Source organism: Neodiprion pinetum, chromosome 7 (assembly GCF_021155775.2).
Source record: "Neodiprion pinetum isolate iyNeoPine1 chromosome 7, iyNeoPine1.2, whole genome shotgun sequence".
NCBI classification, from domain to species: domain Eukaryota; kingdom Metazoa; phylum Arthropoda; class Insecta; order Hymenoptera; family Diprionidae; genus Neodiprion; species Neodiprion pinetum.
Genome location: NC_060238.1, coordinates 12183047 through 12201872, shown reverse-complemented (window position 1 = coordinate 12201872; position 18826 = coordinate 12183047). Strand labels below are relative to the sequence as shown.

Genomic DNA, 18826 nt, shown 5'->3' with positions numbered 1-18826 from the left:
TCAAAGGTATACCAGCCCAACTTGCCGGCGAGAATATGGTTGACCCAAAAATAGTAATGAGGCCTCGTCCGCGAAAATTTGATATCATTGAATCTAAGCACAATAGTCGACGTATTTTCACCCTAGTATTGAAAACAAAAGGCTCAGATAAAAGCAATCTATACGATATCTTCAAGCTATTGTCCAAACTGAAAACGGCTTTAGCCGATTCAAACCTAAAGTCTCTTGCCCTCCCGATAACCGATGACAGTTTAGACGCTCTCGATCCTCGCGTTATCCGAAAACTTCTATCCTATATTTTCGCAGACTTAGAAATTCAAATCATCCTTTGTCGAAACACGACTGTCATCCCAGACGAATGTTTACGAAAAGAAATAATCAGAGAATGCCACGAATCGTTGATTGGCGGTCATCAAAGTGTGACTAAAATATATAACCGCATTAGACAAAAGTATTTTTGGCCCCGTATGAAAGAACAAATCCAAGATTCCATAAGAACTTGCGAGAGTTGCCAAAGAAAAAAATTGGTCAGAGTAAAAACCAAATTGCCAATGATGATAACGGACACGCCTGCCGATGCATTCGACAAAGTGGCATTAGATATTGTTGGACCTCTACCCCTTACTAAATCGAACAACAAATATCTTTTGACAATACAATGCAATTTGACAAAATTCCTGGACGCCATCCCTTTACCTGATGCCACCGCCAAAACTATAGGCGCAGCATTCGCAAAAGAATACATTACACGTTACGGTGCTCCTCGAGCAATACTCACAGACCAAGGACAGAATTTTATGAGCACAGTCATCAAACATCTTTGTAAACTTTTCAAAATTAAGCAAATACGAACCACAGCTTACCGCCCACAGTCTAACGGATCGCTAGAACGCAGTCACCTTGTTCTCACTGAGCACATCAAACACTACACGGATGCTGGTAAAGACTGGGACGATTACATCCGCTTTGCAATCTTTTGTTATAACACCGCGAAGCACGAAGGTACTAACTTCACCCCCCACCAACTAATTTTTGGCTCTCAAGCCAGACTCCCAACAGACGCGAACCCTGCCAGCGCGTATACTCGTTCCTACGATTCCTTCCTTCTAGACTTAATCGCTAATCTATCCAGCATACGAAAACACGCCGCGTCCAACCTACAACAAGCAAAGCATCGTTCCAAGACGTATTACGACCGTAACGTCAACAGCCAAAATTTCGAAGCAGGTCAAAAGGTCTATCTACTGAACGAAACCCGATCCAAATTCGACGACCACTATAAAGGAGTGTATACGATTAAACGTATAATTGACAATATTAACGCTGAAATTTGGATTACCCCCCGAAAAACTAAAATCGTCCATTTCAATAAATTGAAATTGGCACACTTAACCGACTAATTGACCTGGACCGACGCTTGAACGAATACGAACTTGACCTGTCCAGTTTAGTAGACGCTATCCCCTTAGCCCAAAAAGGTATCGTCCAACCTAAAATTCTATCACCAGAACAAATTATTTCCAGCCTTAAACATATCCCTCACCCGCGTCGTACAAAACCCCAAATTCCTACGCGCCATGCCATCCACCACCCGCACCTAGAAATAATACCATTTCCCGATGACCTGCCTACTCGCTCTTCGTCGCTGCTCCGGACCCAATCGGAAATTGAAATGACGGAACTAGGCATACCTAAGCCGCGTAAATTGCTCCCCGAGCAAAGCCTTAACGATAGCTCCGAACCACTCGAAGTTTGGCGCTAAGCCCTCCGCTATTAGCAATTATATTCTTTCATTGCCTTATTCTGCCCATAATAATCTGCAGCCATAATATAATCATCAGCACGTTGCATAAGTTTCGTTTATAACATACACAATATCTATCATATATACAATATCTATCATATATACCACCACATTTATAAGATGTCATTTATAAATTTTTTTTTTATTCAAATGTATACTAACCCACTTGAACGCGCACTAACATCTAGGCGCTATATTTTAAGACTCCTCTTTGTAATATTCTGTAAGTGATTCAGTACGATAAGATGTCATTTATAATTTTTTTTCTTTTATTCAAATGTATACTAACCCACTTAAACGCGCACTAACATCTAGGCGCTATATTTTAAGACCCTTCTTTGTAATATTCCTTAAGTGATTCAGTACGATAAGATGTCATTTATAAAATTTTTTTTTTATTCAAATGTACACTAACCCACTTAAACGCGCACTAACATCTAGGCGCTAGATTTTAAGACCTTTCTTTGTAATATTCTGTAAGTGAGTCACTACGTTTCATGGCCTTCCGCTTCCTTCCGAACATTCTATTTCGTACCCTCACCGAATGTTCTTCCCCAAGGGGGGGCGTGTTACGTCCTCCAGACTTCATATTCCTTTCCCACGCTCTTAGTTACCTTACGCTCTGTAGTCTACCCTTATCGTTCGCGAGTCAGCAGGTTCTCCTGTAACTCGCGGCCAGCTCGCCTGCTACATCCGGCAGAAGCAGGCAGATCCATCCCAGCACTCAAGCAAGACACCTATCCCTCTAAACCAAGACCATACCCTTTTTCCCTTGACCGACTCCGTTGCATTGACCACTAATAAATAATCATATACTTTAAATCGTTTACCTTCCCTTAATACCGATCCCTTTCTATTCCATTCCCTTCCTGCATTGGGAGTAGTAGCACGCGAGTGCATAGTCGACGTGAACGGACCCTACAATAGCCAAATAACACCTTGGCTGGGCGTGGAGTAAGCTCCGATTACCGCTCATCGGAGCCTACGCAATCTACCCCGTAACAAGTTAATCAAATGGGAAAAAAGTTTTCGGACAACTTTTTTTCATTTTCTGAAAACTTTTTTTCGTTTTCTGAGAACTTTTTTTCATTTTCGGAAAACTTTTTTTCATTTTCTGAAAACTTTTTTTCGTTTTCTGAAAACTTTTCTCGCGGTAAACGAATAAAAATGAATAATTTCTCAACATATTGGTAATAAATAAATAAATAAATAAATAAATAAATGTTAAGTATATGAATTCGCATTTTCAAATCCAGTCAAATATCGTTTCCGCATGATGGCGGATCGCCCGAGGCGTCAAACGTAAATATTCACAATAATTCCACGTCTACAGTTTTATCCTATAGCTATTGGGGGGCTGGGGTAAACCCCCAAGGTAGGGTGTCGGTCTGTCCGGGTATCAATTGCCGCTTGTCATCCTGCCAACTGAGAGCCAATTTTTTTTGTACGATCGTGCTTACTTCATGTTTCGTACTTCGTATCAAACACTGGGGGAGGGTCAACTCTTGGTAAGCCATCAGACAGCGCTTATAATCATCAAACGTGATGCTATTTATCGAAGAATTTTTTACACCCTTGGCGCGTTTACTCACTTTTTCCCCATCCCCGCCCATCGTAGTAAATGAGTACAGCTTTGCTCGCAGTCCCACAAACTCTGTCATAATTTTACCATTATTTTCATCCTTTATTAGCCCTAGTCGTTTCTTGTTTCTGAGCGGAATGCCATACACATTGTCGGGCGGATGGTCAGAGGTATCAAACATTGTATCCACATCACGTTTGATGATATCGTAGATGTTCGATACGTTAAATTGATAAATAAGGCTGTCTGTGTCAGTATACAACAATTTGACCTCGCTGTTCGAAAAGTTGGATTTCACATAATTATAGTGGAAATCGTGAGGAATGATTTTTGACAGATCTAGAATCGATGCACCGACGTAAATAGGTTTAGCGAAGCGAACTTTGACGCGATTCATTTCAATGATGACCATATCAGCGCCAAATACGGTGCAGCTGTATAAGTTTGGCCTGGCAATAAGCGCTCTCACACCACCTCGCCCCTCCCATTTTGTGACCAGTTTTACATCTTCATGATTTCGCACGTTCTCCATAGTCTTGCCGAACACCGCGTTATTCATGAGTTTGTAAAAGTTTTTCTCAAATTCATTCCTAGATCGCTTGCGCATGTCCGTGTTGAGCGTGATGTAAGGTTCGAGCCATGGCGATTGTGCAAACTTTAATACTCTGTGCACTTTCGTTACTTTCAATCCCAAACTCAAACACTGCTTCAAATTTCTATAGTGCAATATATACTTTGTTTTGGGGTGGAGGTCGGTCGCGAGTTTGGCGTTTTTACCACCTGGAGGAGTAAAATGCTCGGGACAAAGAGGCAAGTCTTTGTAATCTTCGTGAAGTTCTGCAGGATAGTCCAAATCTACCTCCAGAAAGTAACCGATCGGCGAATCGTCCGGATGGTTTGTGATATCGATGTGCTGATACTCCCACTCGAACGAGCCGACCGGTAAATGCGCGCTCATAGCCGCTCCGTACAGGTTATTTACGTCAAAATACGTGAGATTTGATTCCGCTTTGTTTGGATCAAAATCTTTTTCCATAAATCTATTATTGGCCCCAGCGTGTCGATTGGAACATTGCACTACGCCGCCTCGAATGGCTCTTTCAATAAATAGCACCATTTCAGGGTTGTCTAAAAGTTGCAAAGTTACATTGGTATGTTTGAGCATCGCGTCAAAAGCAAGTCCCGGTGCAGTGTAGTAGTGCAACGGATCTAAATCGTACGTTTTGAAGCAGCTAGCGCGGAAATTTTCGAAAATTTCGGCAAGCAAAAGAACATCGGTCTTTAAATATAAATCAGAATAGTCGCCCAATGACTCTAAATGAAATTCCTCCCAAACATTTTTAGCGTGCTCGTAATCGGCGTCTGAAATATTTGCATCGCAGAGGTGCGAGTAGAAATGCTTCTTTGCAGGTAATCGCGGTTCATCGAGTTTTCCCCAACAATCGACGTATTCATAGGGAAAAACGCCTTTGCGCGTCATCAAACTGAACTGAGTCGGATTATTATAAAATTTACGTGTTATGGGCTTGTCTGCATCATTCAAATATTTGGAAAGTTTATTAATGCTGCTAGCCATAAATCGAAACGAATCGATGAATCTCAAGTGCATCATCGTCCCATCAACGCGCTTCGTGAGGGATATATATTTTTCCTTATTTATGGGTAGCAGGGTAATTTCACCGGGAAAAGTTGACGCGAGGGATTTTATTGAAAAGTGAGAATCGTAACCGGACAGATTGTGGAAAACTATTGGGATTTTGTGCGCCTCTCTGAAATTCGAATCACACCGATTATGAGCAGGACCACGATATTTACCCGTGAAGTGACAGTGGTCGTGGCACTTTTTCTCCTCAGGGGTAAACGGCTTTTTGCAAATGTAGCAATTCTTTGCGCGCATGTGGCGGTCGTGTTGCACTTGGGTGAGAGACTCCATCGGAATTATGTTTTTGACGCGTGACTCTACTTTAGTCGATAAATCTTTAAGCTGCCGCATGAACTAATCTATGCAATCAACGCCGCGTTTACTGTGGAACTCCGATAAAGTCTCATCGTACGCGCAATGCACATAGTACGCTACACTGTGCGGGATATGCTTTTGAAATTCACGTGTTTCACGGGTTGAAACATGATTTAGGAATTCGTCAATCGGTATAGACTCTAATATGCATTCGAGATCGGCGTAAACGACAAACGGGACGGTACCCTTGTTCTGAAAATTTGAAAATACTAAATCTTTCGACTCGGGAAATTCCATGCGTACTTTATTTAGCATAATACAATCTTGCCGATGATTGTCGTAGGCATGTTTCACACTAAAGTGGCACAAACATCTGTCGCATAAAAACAGTCGACCATTATGATCAGACAATTGTTTGCTCACCAATCGTGAAAGATCTTCAATCCAAGCAAAGTGGAATCTTGGTGTTAACTCGCGAGCCATATCATTTTTTGGGTTACTCTCAACCATCGGAAGATGAATCGTGTCAAAGTTCGCGGTACTCAAATGATCGCTCAAATAAATTGGCACGATGACGCTGTTATTTGATTTTGCATTATCTGAAAAAGTTTGAGATTCTATCCCATATACATTGATTCACAAATTATTCAATCTCTCAAGCTTTTTTACATCATGTAGAGTGGCAGGAAATTTGATACCTGTACAGTCCAACTCGGAGATACAGCGGCGATAATGGCTAGTTCTGTCGGTGGAGGCGTTGGCCGGGTGGCGTGCTGCAGTGATGGACCAGAGAAGACACCTTTCATCTCTGTTTTTCACATTGACCACCGCTTTCTTCCGCTGAATGTACTTGGGTAGCTCAACGAATGTCGAAAGTCCCGCACCTAGAGGCTGGTACCGGCTGATATTTACGGCGGTATTGAGGATCTCGATCATGCTCCACCCAGAATCGCATTGTTCAAAATCCTCAACCTTCACAAGTAGATCGGCCCTTGCGTGTGTAAACCAACCGTCGATATCGCTCGCGGGGAGGATCGCGATGTTGGCGGTGTTGAAGCTTTTAACTTCTTCCGCAATCCCCTCGTGCTTTATGTTTTCGAATTTGCACGATAATGTGAGGTTAATCTTCACATTACCCTCTGCGCGCAGTACCAGCCTCAATTGTTCAACGATGATTCGTTGAGCGCCGTCGAAAAAGGCGTCCAAATTCTTATGCCCGAGATTCGTTACAACCCCCGTTCGGATCCGGTTGGCGAAAGCACTTCCAACTTCGTCCCACTGCACGCTCGCAGGACCACCGATGTTCGCGCCAATTGCCACGGCGTGCTGCTGCTGCTGCCGCTGCTGCTGTCACTGCCTCAGCTGTTGCCGAATCTTTGCTATCCAGGATTGTACGAGCATGATTGTGTGCTGAATTTACAGTTTCGCACCTATGCTCGATCTCGGTCGCTTGGAAACATCACGCAGAAATTGGAGCTTGTCCATTCCAACGTCAATCCAATGCATGAAGATGTCATCATTCTCCTGCTGGGGATGCAGCTCGCCCAACAAATCGTGCGCGTTCTCCATCGTTTTGATGATATATGAGTATGTTTCAGCGGCCATGACTTTAACACTGATATTTGCAGAACTTTGACGAACTTTTGACTTGTACGTATCGTGTCAGACTGATGAGACTGCTTCGGATGCGTTGAGTAAATATATGCAGATAGACCGTAAGAATTTGGGGGGGGGGGGTGATAGTAAAAGCAAACTATTAGCGCGAAAGTTTACAAATCGCCATCAACATTTCCCGACCTATCTAATTGTGGCGAACATCCCCAGCTTTACTCAAAATTAAGTGCAACTGTAATTCGAAATATATATATATACAGGGTGTCCCTAAATTGCCTCCCACGGACTAGCCAGCATAATACCTCGTTAAAATCCAACCGAGAATTTCTTTTCCGGAAGATCGTCCGACGCATAGTTTTTGAATTATAAGCGATAGCGCTAGGCCAATCAGAGTGCACCATTTCATCTAGATTTGCCGCCACGGAAATTGCTGTTTTGTTCGTCTGGGTGAATTATTATTATTTGTTTACGAATTAAATATCGGCACCTCCCCTCTTTCGCTGCTGTACCCCTTATGCTTGAGGATGCGCTTCTGTTTACACACACAAGTGTGCGCCTATGGATGTGTGGCCGGCAGCGTATGCCGCGGCAACAATACCGAGGTCAGCGCTCGAGAAGGGGTACAACAGGGAGAGAGGGGAGGTGCCGATATTTAATTCGTAAACGAATAATAATAATTCACCCAGACGAACAAAACAGCAATATCCGTGGCGGCAAATCTAGATGAAATGGTGCACTCTGATTGGCCCAGCGCTATCGCTTATAATTCAAAAACTACGCGTCGGACGAGCTTCCGGAAAAAAAATTCTCGGTTGGATTTTAACGAGGTATCATGCTGGCTAGTCCGTGGGAGGCAATTTAGGGACACCCTGTATAACTACAATAAGCAGATAGATCGTAAGAATTTGGGGGAGTGATAGTAAAAGCAAAATATTAGCGTGAAAGTTCACGAATCGCCATCAACATTTCCCGACCTATCTAATTGCGGCGAACATCCCCAGCTTTACTTAAAATTAAGTGCAACTGTAATTCGAAATATATATTTATATATATATATATATATATATATATATATATAACTACAATAAATTCTATTAATATTTTTCGAGTGTAAAATTTTCGCTCTGGGGGTGAACTATTAGCGTGAAAGTTTACGAATCATCATCAACATTCCCGGCCTATCTAATTGCGACATCACCATCCAGTCAATTAACACAAAAGAGTGTATTCGAAGTACATGAAAAATATTATTTTTCGCTCTGGGGGTAAACTATTAGCGTGAAAGTTTACGGATCGTCATCAGCATTCCCTGTCTATCTAATTGCGATGCCACCATCCGGTCGATTAACGTAAAAGAATGTATTCGAAGTATGTGGAAAATATTATTTTTCGCCTGGGGCAAACTATTAACGCGAAAACTAATTGCGATGCCACCATCCGGTCGATTAACGCAAAAGAATGTATTCGAAGTACGTGGAAAATATTATTTTCGCCTGGGGCAAACTATTGGCGCGAAAGTTTACGGGTAACGGCGAAAAATCAAAATGGCTATTCGTCCGACCAAGAAATAAATCACATTATCAAACTGTCTGACGATAAAAATCAAAATGGCCGCCCATCTGACTGAGCAAAAATCGAAATGGCCAACTGGTGACATCATAGCGGAAATCATATTATCAAACTGTCGGACGATGAAAATCAAAATGGCCGCTGTCTGAATGGCTGCTCGGCAGACGGCAAAATCGGTCGATTATGCTGATGACGTCATAGCGAAAATCATATTATCAAACTGTCGGACGATGAAAAATCAAAATGGCTGCTCATCCGGCTAAGCAAAAATCAAAATGGCTGCTCATCCGGCTAAGCAAAAATCAAAATGGCCGCTGTGTGAATGGCCACTCGTCTGACTGAGCAAAAATCAAAATTGCCGCCATCAAAAAATCATGGCCGCCGTCAAAATGGCCGCCATCAAAAAATCAAAATGGCCGCCATCAAAAAAATCAAAATGGCCGCCATCAAAAAAATCAAAATGGCCATCCAAAATGGGTGGGGGGGGCATGGGGGCATGGGGGGCACGCCGCCATGTTTTGATCTAGAACTCTCATAACCAATCTACTTCCATTGATTGTCCACGTAATTTTTTCGCAGCTACACTTCCAAAATAACTTTTAGATTCCATAACTTCAGCTGTGGGAAGACCTATATTCTTCTTTGCACGAATACCAGGTTAATCTCTTGATCCTCTACGATCGACGGAACGACGCTTCAACATTTTTAAAATTTTCAAGGAAACACACGTACTGTACTTTTCGAAAGACGACATTAGAATCTTTCACTTCGCAGATGATCCTACAAATAACCTTGTTTTTCAAGAAACCCAGGTTTAGCGATCAACAGAAATACGAAACGTTACTCATGAGAGTGGTGCGGCAGTTCACCAGGTATCCATACCAACCCGATGTCCAATCGCATTTATTACTATAACTTTGTAACAAAGTGGAATTGCTGAATTTTTTTCTTCAATTCTCCAAAGTATAAAGAAGATTAATGTATAAACTAAACATCAATTTTTTTGAAATTTGGGAGGTACGTGAGCCCTTAAGGCAACTCAACCAGGTTTTGATCTAATAATTTTTCACTTAGCTGAAACCTTCTTCAGTCCTAAAAATGCCACCTAGACTCTTGATTTTATTATCATGTTACGTCCCAGCCGAAAATTATGGCGGTACCCTTTCTATACTGTAACTTACCGACGTGCAATTACTATAAGAGAGCTTCACATGCTCATACCATAACTTCAAGATCCATATCTATCTGTATACAGCTACCATCTCAGTATGCAATTGACTTGCACGGACAATCTGCATAAAACATGACATCAGTTATCTCGTAGCTGAGCTTACATTTGGGTAATACTATGCAGTATATATAATTTTTATTCTTAACTTTATATCTTCAATTTCAACCCACTCATAGACTGCATGGTCCATAATCGAAATTCACGAAAATTAGGTTTAACAGCCTCGCCACGAATGCAAGAATCGTGAGAAAAGAAAAGCTGAGCAGTTCACAAAGTGTCATGTTCAGAACTCAAACAAAACATTGTCGCAACTAAGTATCTTGTCAGCTCTGCGCCGATTGCCCTCTTCAAGACTAATCGTCTTGCACTGACGTAACTAAAAACCAATCAGGAGCCTTTCCAAAACCTCTCACTGTTAAAGATCCTTTCAAATCAGACTGATGCAACAGAGAATCACTTCAGATACGAATTAGAACTAATTAAGACTTCAGACAATTCAGAACACATCGAAGTTACGAGCAGTGCAGATCATTTCAAATCATAAAACGCTCATACCCGGAAACTTGGAACTTTAGTATAATTACCGTGGTTGCATTAGTCAATCATATAAGTTAACGAAACCTTTGTAAAACCGAACTTTGAAAATCGATTGCAAGAAGTTTACATTTTTAATCAATGTGTCTTAAATTGAAGTGTTTTGTAAAACGAATTATTCCAATCACGTATAGAGATAGTTGGCAAGATGCACAACAACGTAATTCCAGATTGAGACAGGCAGAACGAAAAATCAATACGAGCAGATCATCAAAGTTCATGAACCTGGAAACCACAAGGTCCGTAAATTGAGTTGAAGTCGAAAATCACGGAGCGAATTAAAAATCTCTCGCAACGTTCTTCCCGGTACGTGACGATGCAACCGTTTTTGAGTTATAAATATCGAAACAGTTTCGGAGTTTCACTTTTTTCAAAATTCCTAACAGAGTTCTCAATAATTTTCTTGTTTTCATAATTTCGAGATTAATTCTATGATAGAGTGACATTCTTTTTCCTATCGACGCCTTGAGAGTTTCAAATAAACAAAAGGAATTACCTGGACGTTTTGAAAATTCGGAAACAATTTTTCGAACCCATTTAACTCTCAAACAAACACGTTTAAATAACGTAGAAGGTGAAATTGATCTTGCTGTTACAAAATGTTTTTAATCGATAGGTCATTCAAAAAGGCATGAAAGCTATGTGAAAAATTTCATTTAATAACTGACACTTGTTGAAATCAATGCAATAAATAGAAAAACAATATCACTTTATGAAGTTAATCAAAATTATTGTCACTCAATACAGAATTGTGAGACAATGTAATAAAAAAATAAATAACACGGAATAACCTATAAATTTTACCATCACTGAGGAGCATAAGAATCTTTCCACGCTTTGACATAGTATCCTTCATGCAGCCATTTAGTTTTCTCGAAAATTACCATACAAACATAATATCGATAAGAATTACCTGCGTAATTCTGTGGCAGAGAATTACACACAATTTTTCCTCATCCTAAATTTTTATAACATATTTCTATTTATAATCGTAAGAATTCGTCAACTACTTTCAATTTGCAAAATATATTCTGAACAAATAGTGGTTTTTGATAAACACAAGGTTTTGTGAATTTGACTACATCAAGCATTATGTGCAATGGTATGTAGATCTTTTTTTTAATATAATCTAAATTTCTATTGGATTTTTCACTCCGTTTTGTCACTAGAAGAATGATTATTTTTAATTATTTTTCCTTTCTCAACATTTACTTCTAAATTTTTTTTCAAATGTCGAAAAAGAAACTGCAGGGTCTATTCACACCTACAGCTCTGCCGTTTAATGATTTTCGTTCATATTCAGCGTGAAATTTCCTTCGTACAATTGCAGAGGACCAAGTGTTATGGGCTGGGTTGGCTGATGACCAAACCATTCCATAAATATTGTCACGAGCGCCGCATATTTACACCGAATATAATCATAATCATGTCAATAATTATTAATATCGCTTTAGAGACGAGGAAGCATAGCTTTAAATATATTAGTTAATCCATATAAAATATTCTCTACAAAACAGTTCGTGGCACAACTAAAGCGCAACGGTGTACTTGACGGTCACCGACGTCAGCGTCTCCGCGCCCGCCAGATCCCAGATGTAATCAACACCGGGATGAGGCGATCGCGAGATCACGCGCTTCGAGGATGATCGTCGCGAGGCGAGCCTTTGTTCTAAAATTGTGAATTCAGCGAAAACCTCGCTCGCCGCCCGACGCTCCAAGGGGCGTCGGACGAGCGAGCGAAGTCAGTCCCGTTAGAGACCGCTTAAAAAACCACATCAACGGAACCCGGCTCCTTCAAAGCTACCGCGTGTAGAGTTTATAAGTCCTTTTTCCGACACCGACGATTAGAGTGTAATACTCTAATTCTATACGCGGTCGGAAAGGCTTCTCGCGTCGCGATCTGAGTCTTATGAAGCTAGATTAAGTGCAGAACTCCGAGCCACGAACTCCTCAGAGAAGTGTAGTGATAAGCGTATGTGAGTGTTGCTATTGAGTATAATCGTGTGAGAGCGTGAGCCATTCGGACTGTAACCACCGAAAAGTGAGTAGTTGAATGAGTGGGAACAACTAGATTAAGAACATTTTGTAAGCTTTCTTGTCTCGAATCTTCTCTTGCTTTTCCTTCATTTTGATTCCATTAAAAATTGTTTCCATCATAACAGTTTCTAAAACATAAATATTGAATCCCCCAACCCTATTCCCGGGATCACCCTGGAGAGGACGATCACCTCCTGACCCACGTAATAATAAATATAAACCTCTACGGATACCTAGAGGGTTAAGTCGTCGCGTGCGAGACCGTTCCGCACATGACAATATAACACTTAGTTCAGACTAATTTTCCCGGATATGTATTGAAATTTTTTATATAAAAACGATCACTTACCTTTTGTTGCTAACTGTTGATTCGGGCTCTGTGGGGCGGCTCTGCGTGCTCGGCAAGAACTGGATACGGTATTAACTGACTGATTGTTTAGCTTTTAATAGCTTGTAAACTGTGTTACCTTACTTGTGGGGTTTCAAAAGAAAAGATAAATAATTATATTAGATGGATTCATTGAATAAATGCGTTAAAGGTAATTCATTGGTTTACTCCTGATATAAATTTTGAAACACAATTACTCATTTATTTAATTTTTGTTTATGAAGATAGTTAAAATGGTTTTAGTTATAAATAATGGGAGAAAAAAAAAGTTTATATTTGAGTAACGGCACACGGAATTCACTTAGCGCTTGATGTATCGATTTCGTAAAAGACCTTCTACGGATATTTAATAGACTCTACGACTTGATATGATTGGATGATCTAAAACAGAGAATAATTTCTTGTTAAAGACTGAATGACGACTATGAATGACGACTGTCTGACAACTGTCTGACGACTCTCTGACGACTACTCAAAAAGCAACGCTTTTCAAAGTTTCTCGTGCTGTTGTCTAAACTACTTCCTGATTGGTTCCCAGTATCCTTAAGGGATGCTGGACCAATAAGGAGGTCCTGATGAAATTTTGAGTTTTTTTATTTGTCTAAACTACCCCCGTCCTTCGGGTACGCTGTAGCATGAGAATTTATCATAAACTATCCCGCCTTTTCCACTCGTGCAGGTAGGAATTTCCGTGCTTGGTTTTGTATATAATATGGATATCCTTATTTTATGTTCGGGCCAATACTGCCCAGAAAGACACTTGAGATAGACCCATACGGATCTAATCCGTTGCACGTGTTAGGTCATTTGGTTCCTCTTGGGGAATTTGTTTATACGAGTCTGTTTGGGTAAGGATTGTCCCGAAGAATTATCTGAACAGCAAGGTTATTGATAGCTTAGGGTGTTCATTTCCCGAAGTAGTAAAAAGTGATAAAGAGAGCCGCATGCATGCAATGCATACGGAGACTCAAAAAAAAAATTAGAATATATAAATTTATTCAATGATAAGTTGAAAGGTAATCAAAAATAAAACTAATAGGTAGGGGCAGAGGGCATCGAGGATGTGACACAAGGATAAAGGCAGAGCACCAGGTGAGGTGTCCATTTTTCCCTCGAGAATTAATGGAAACAACGAGTCCCGCCGCACCAGCCGTATCATACTTTGCTATTGCCATTATTTCTTAACAAATTCCACCCTCATGTGTCTAGACCCCGCTATGTCCTACTATCAGTCATTGTAGAATTTGGTGCTCAAATCACTGTGCAATCATGATAACAAGAAGCAATTTGAACCAGATGGCATATATTGCCGTTCTTGCAGGTCTCCTCGCTTGTCGAACAATATAGTTCTCTAGTTTCTCTGGGGACTGAACTCAGGAAAAACGTGGCCTTTCTTCGTCGTATAGTGAAGTGTCTCTTATTGGGCACTATCCGTTTGAAGTAATAGATTTCCTGGCAAAATCTTCGTATTGCAAAGCTTATTGATACTGGGAGAAATTACAAGAAACCGAGGATCATGCAGCATGATAACGACCAATGAAGACGGTTCTCAAGCCAACTTACAACGGGTCTGCTGAAAAGGTGGAGGTAGACGGAACGAAAGAAATGTTTGCGAGGCTCGAAGAATTACTTAGAGTGAAATATACAAGTTACATTAGGACTGGGGACAATAAAACATTTAAAAGTGTGAACGATTCACAGTCGTATAAAACTACCGTGATAACGGAAAAGAAATGTTTTGGGGGTGACGAAAAAAGAACGGTTACACGATTGCATATTGTGAAAAGACTAAATGAAGGTGTTAGTGCAAGGGGAAATTTGACCGTAAAGCTTCATGGCGAACTGACTACGTATAAGGTAATGAACCAATGCATTTTATAAATAAGAGTTTCAAATAAAAGATGTTCCTTTTTTAATCGACAGTAAAAAAAGGCTGTTTCGTTTTTTTTTGCTAGCTCTATTAGTAAGTTCTTTGCCTGTGATGATACAGTCATGTTAAATTCACCATATCATAGATGTATTCTTTATTCTTTCAAAATTCACAGACTTCGTTACGTAATGGGTACGAAAGCCAAATGATGTTTGACAAATGTAACACCAATACAAAAAGTTATAAACAATTGTTTGAGTTTAAATTGCCGATTTACATCAATTTTACATGTAAATTCAATGCACACTCTCTCAGCATTTCGAATACACGTCGGATTATGAAATCTTTCAATCAGAATATCTAAGTACAGCTTAACTTACACTTCGGAACGTTTTCAATTTATTATTAGTGAAAATTCAAATGATCTAATCTAGTTCTCACGTATAATTATAAACGTGAATGTGGTTTTCTGATGGTAAAGAAGTTTATTCTTGGTCGATAATTGTATATTTATAGGTTAAGTTAGGTTAGCAAGTATAACTACTGTAGACTCGTACAGTGCACTTTTGCATTTCTCATAGCTGTAGCACTAATAATCCGCTAGTTAACTATTAATGAAGGATATGATACTTGAAGATAATTGGTATCACTATAGATTATCCACTTTTAGAAGACGGAGCCGAAGTTGAATGGCACCGACGAAAGTTGCCTTTCTAATCTACGTCTTATGAATTAGTGAGTATAATCTACGGCAGCGGCGTATGCGTTGAAACGATTAAAGTGTTTCACTGTTTCATTAAGCGTTTAAAAATCAGCAAACTCATTTGGTATTAATATAAGTCTCAACATGCGTATATCACACGTGAAAACGGGTTAAATAAATGTATAATATGTATCTTCTTAGCAGTTATGTGAACTTGCGTTCTTCTACTGTTGCAATTGATTACAAACTTTTATGAACAACGGAGAACATAGTAGGTACAACAACATCATACATAGTATTAAAGTCCGAAACCAAATTTTGGATGTTCAGATGTTCAGAAAGTAACGTCACCCAAAATGTTTTCTCTCTTGACGTCATCGATCTATAGTAATCGTCGACGACGAAAATCAGCTAGCCGAATTCTTCAGTTCAGAAACAACCGTGCAGTAGAGAGGACGTATGAGAATCGCGCTCCGCAGATTTTGAGAACCAGGTTCTCTACTTTCTGGATCCTGCGCTCCAGGTCCGCTACCTGGTGAAACTCGACTTCCAGGACAAGTGCTCCGTAATTCCTGCGCTCTGGATCCACTACGTCGTGAAACTCGACTTCCGGGACAAGCGCTTCGTAGTTCCTGCGCTCCGGGTCCGCTACCTGGTGAAACTTGACTTCCAGGACAAGCACTCCGTAATTCCTGCGCTCCGGGTCCGCTACCTGGTGAAACTCGACTTTCAGGACAAGCGCTACGTGGTTCCTGCGCTCCAGGTCTGCTATCTGGTGAAACTCGACTTCCAGGACAAGCGTCCATAAATTTGGCTGCCCAGTAGCCGGATTCTGCAATTCTTTACCGAATATTATCGATAACGTTATGTAGCGACATTTGCCGCTTGCACTATCGATGGCTGAGACACACAGTGATTCTGTAACTACGCGTTATCGAACAAAATCGTTGCAAGATGTGCTGTTTGTGAAACGACAAAAGTCGACAACTTTTATAGAAATGTGACAACGTCGCATATTATTACTATGAATGTTATAAGGACTTTAGTGATTTTAGGTAATATAATGTAAAGTGTCGGTCGCATCTGTGTAAATTTATATAAGCGCGGTTAGCTTGGCCGTTGTGTCAACAATAGTGAAACTCCTTATTCCTTTGTTTAAATTACCGTACTTTAATTCTTTGAACCTACGATAAATTCTGTTTCACGAGAATCAAAGTTATGTCTCAGCTAGTAGAAGTACTATCACAGCTTTTATCAACTCATCAATGATAGCATAGTATAGTGTAGTGTAGTATAGGACTTCATCGTAAACAACAAACTATAGAACATAAACCAAAGTTTATATCAATAAGTATTATTTAAATTCAAAATGCCAAAACGAATTATAGTCAAAATATAGATATTATGTACTCGTTTTATGATATACAAATATAATATTAAAATGTTAAACCGATAAGCAATATAGTAAAAATATAGATATATGTACTCGTTTTCCAATATACAAATATTAAAATGTTAAACCAATAAGTGATATATAAGAAATTCAAATACACGTTATAGTTTTATAATAATAATAAATACATTTATTGTTATTCAAATTTTACAAATTTATTTACATTCCGGTAAATTAAATTCAATATGTCGTATTACATTGTGATATCCCTCGGTTTCACGGACGCGAATCAAGCAAGAACTACCCATCCCTTTGTCCAGGGTACCGCTATCCGTAAACGGCTAGCAGGCCCATACAACCGTATACTTGAGTATGGCCTACGCGCCGCGTCAGCCAAGTCAGAAGTACGGAGTTTGCCAAAAGCAAAACCATAAGATCACCCCTGACGGTGCCAGCTCCACTGCGGTACGTAAGCATATCTTGGGTACATAAAGATTGGCCGGACCCAAAAGTTCCAGTGTATTGACATTCATAGTAGTCTGCGCTCCACTCAGAAAAATTTCAAAATTAAATCAATCGATGAAGAGTAACTTGTTCCCCCGTACCAATATTATGCCTCTTATAATTTACATCCACCGTGACAACATTATACCTTTCATAATCTAACTTGTGCATGTATTAACCGATCTTGGGCGAGCAAGTGCAAGAGGCGAAAGATTATTGCCCTCATCATCATCCATGTTCGCCATGTTAGGGATATTTATCACATATTCATGTGGATCCCCATACATATCTTGTGGTAGCCCAAAATCAATACGCATATTGTGTGATACTGCATAGGCATTAATGATTTTTCCAGCCATTCCAGACTCATATTGCAAAACTCTGTGTTTAGAAAGTCACCTCCACGTACTTTTAAGGGGAGATATACACCTAGAAGCCGTAAAAAAAGGTTCTATTTTGAAAATGTTTCAAAGAAAAGTAATCATTCATTTTAGATCAGAGTTTTCATTATCTAAAAGTACATACATTCAAATATATGTCAAATTTTTTTTATGTACAAATATCAAAAAGATACAAGGATATCGTAGGATTCTTGGAGGTCCTTGAAAAAATCGGCGCACACGGTACCCACTGGCGTATCTTCAAAAATCATCTGAAAAAAAAAAAAAAGATTATTAAATAAGATACTATAATCTAGTACTTGTCATAGCCGATTTCAAAATTATTGGTTTTTAACAAAATGGCGGCCATTTGAATATAGGTAACGATTTTCGGGCCTTAAACGTGTAATTATTCTGGCTATAAAATAAAGAGTAAGTAACGAAAAAAAAAAACCTATGACATGTACTAGGTAATATTATATAAAATGACCACAAAAAATTTCAAAGCAATCGGTACATTGGTTTTTGAGAAATTTTGGGTACCGCTTTGAAAAACGTAGTTTTGAGAAAAATACGTTTGAAATTTTAGGAATTAAAAAATCATGAAATTTTAAACTTACATGGAATCATCAATACCAGGCCCATAGTGTAGGTCTTCTACAGTCGACGGAATTCTCATTGCATCTAAAGCTTGTTGCCGACGACGAATTCGACCTTCTTAGGGGGGGAGCACTGTACAATTCTATCACAAAAGAAATCTAACGTTTCCAGTTCTCGGTTATAACTGCCTTATTTTTCGAAGAATTAATTTGCGATTTTCACCAAATATTCTAAGGACCTTGAACTTTCAGAAAATGTAAAAAAAAAAAATCGATTTTTTCAATTTTCTAGGTGTATATCTCCCCTTAAGCACTCCAAACAATCGTTCAACACAGTTTCTTGCACTACGCAATGCTTTATTTTAATTGAAACGTGGAGTTCCTTCTCGTTCATTAGGTAATGGAGTCATCAGCCATGGTTCCAAAGCGTAACCCTAGTCACCTGATAGTGGTATAGCAAGGCCGGTTCTACACGCAGATTCCGGTTACCGACACTTACCGACCGAGCCACTCCGCGCAGCACAGACTCAAACCCTTTTCCGCTCCGCGCAGCATAGACTCAAACCCTTTTCCGCTCGGCGCAGCCCAGACGCAAACCCTT

General features: G+C 39.8%; 1 protein-coding gene across 1 annotated transcript; it reads right to left on the bottom strand.

The window, feature by feature from the left end:
• Positions 1-3150: 3150 nt before the first annotated feature.
• Positions 3151-6912, bottom strand: LOC138191293 (uncharacterized). The gene is made up of 5 exons (XM_069137936.1): positions 6774-6912; positions 6042-6482; positions 5767-5942; positions 5493-5595; positions 3151-4748 (listed from the first exon to the last, which is right to left on the bottom strand). Exons 1-5 carry the CDS (start codon positions 6910-6912, stop codon positions 3151-3153), a joined length of 2457 nt encoding a protein of 818 aa, XP_068994037.1.
• Between the last annotated feature and the right edge of the window lie 11914 nt (positions 6913-18826).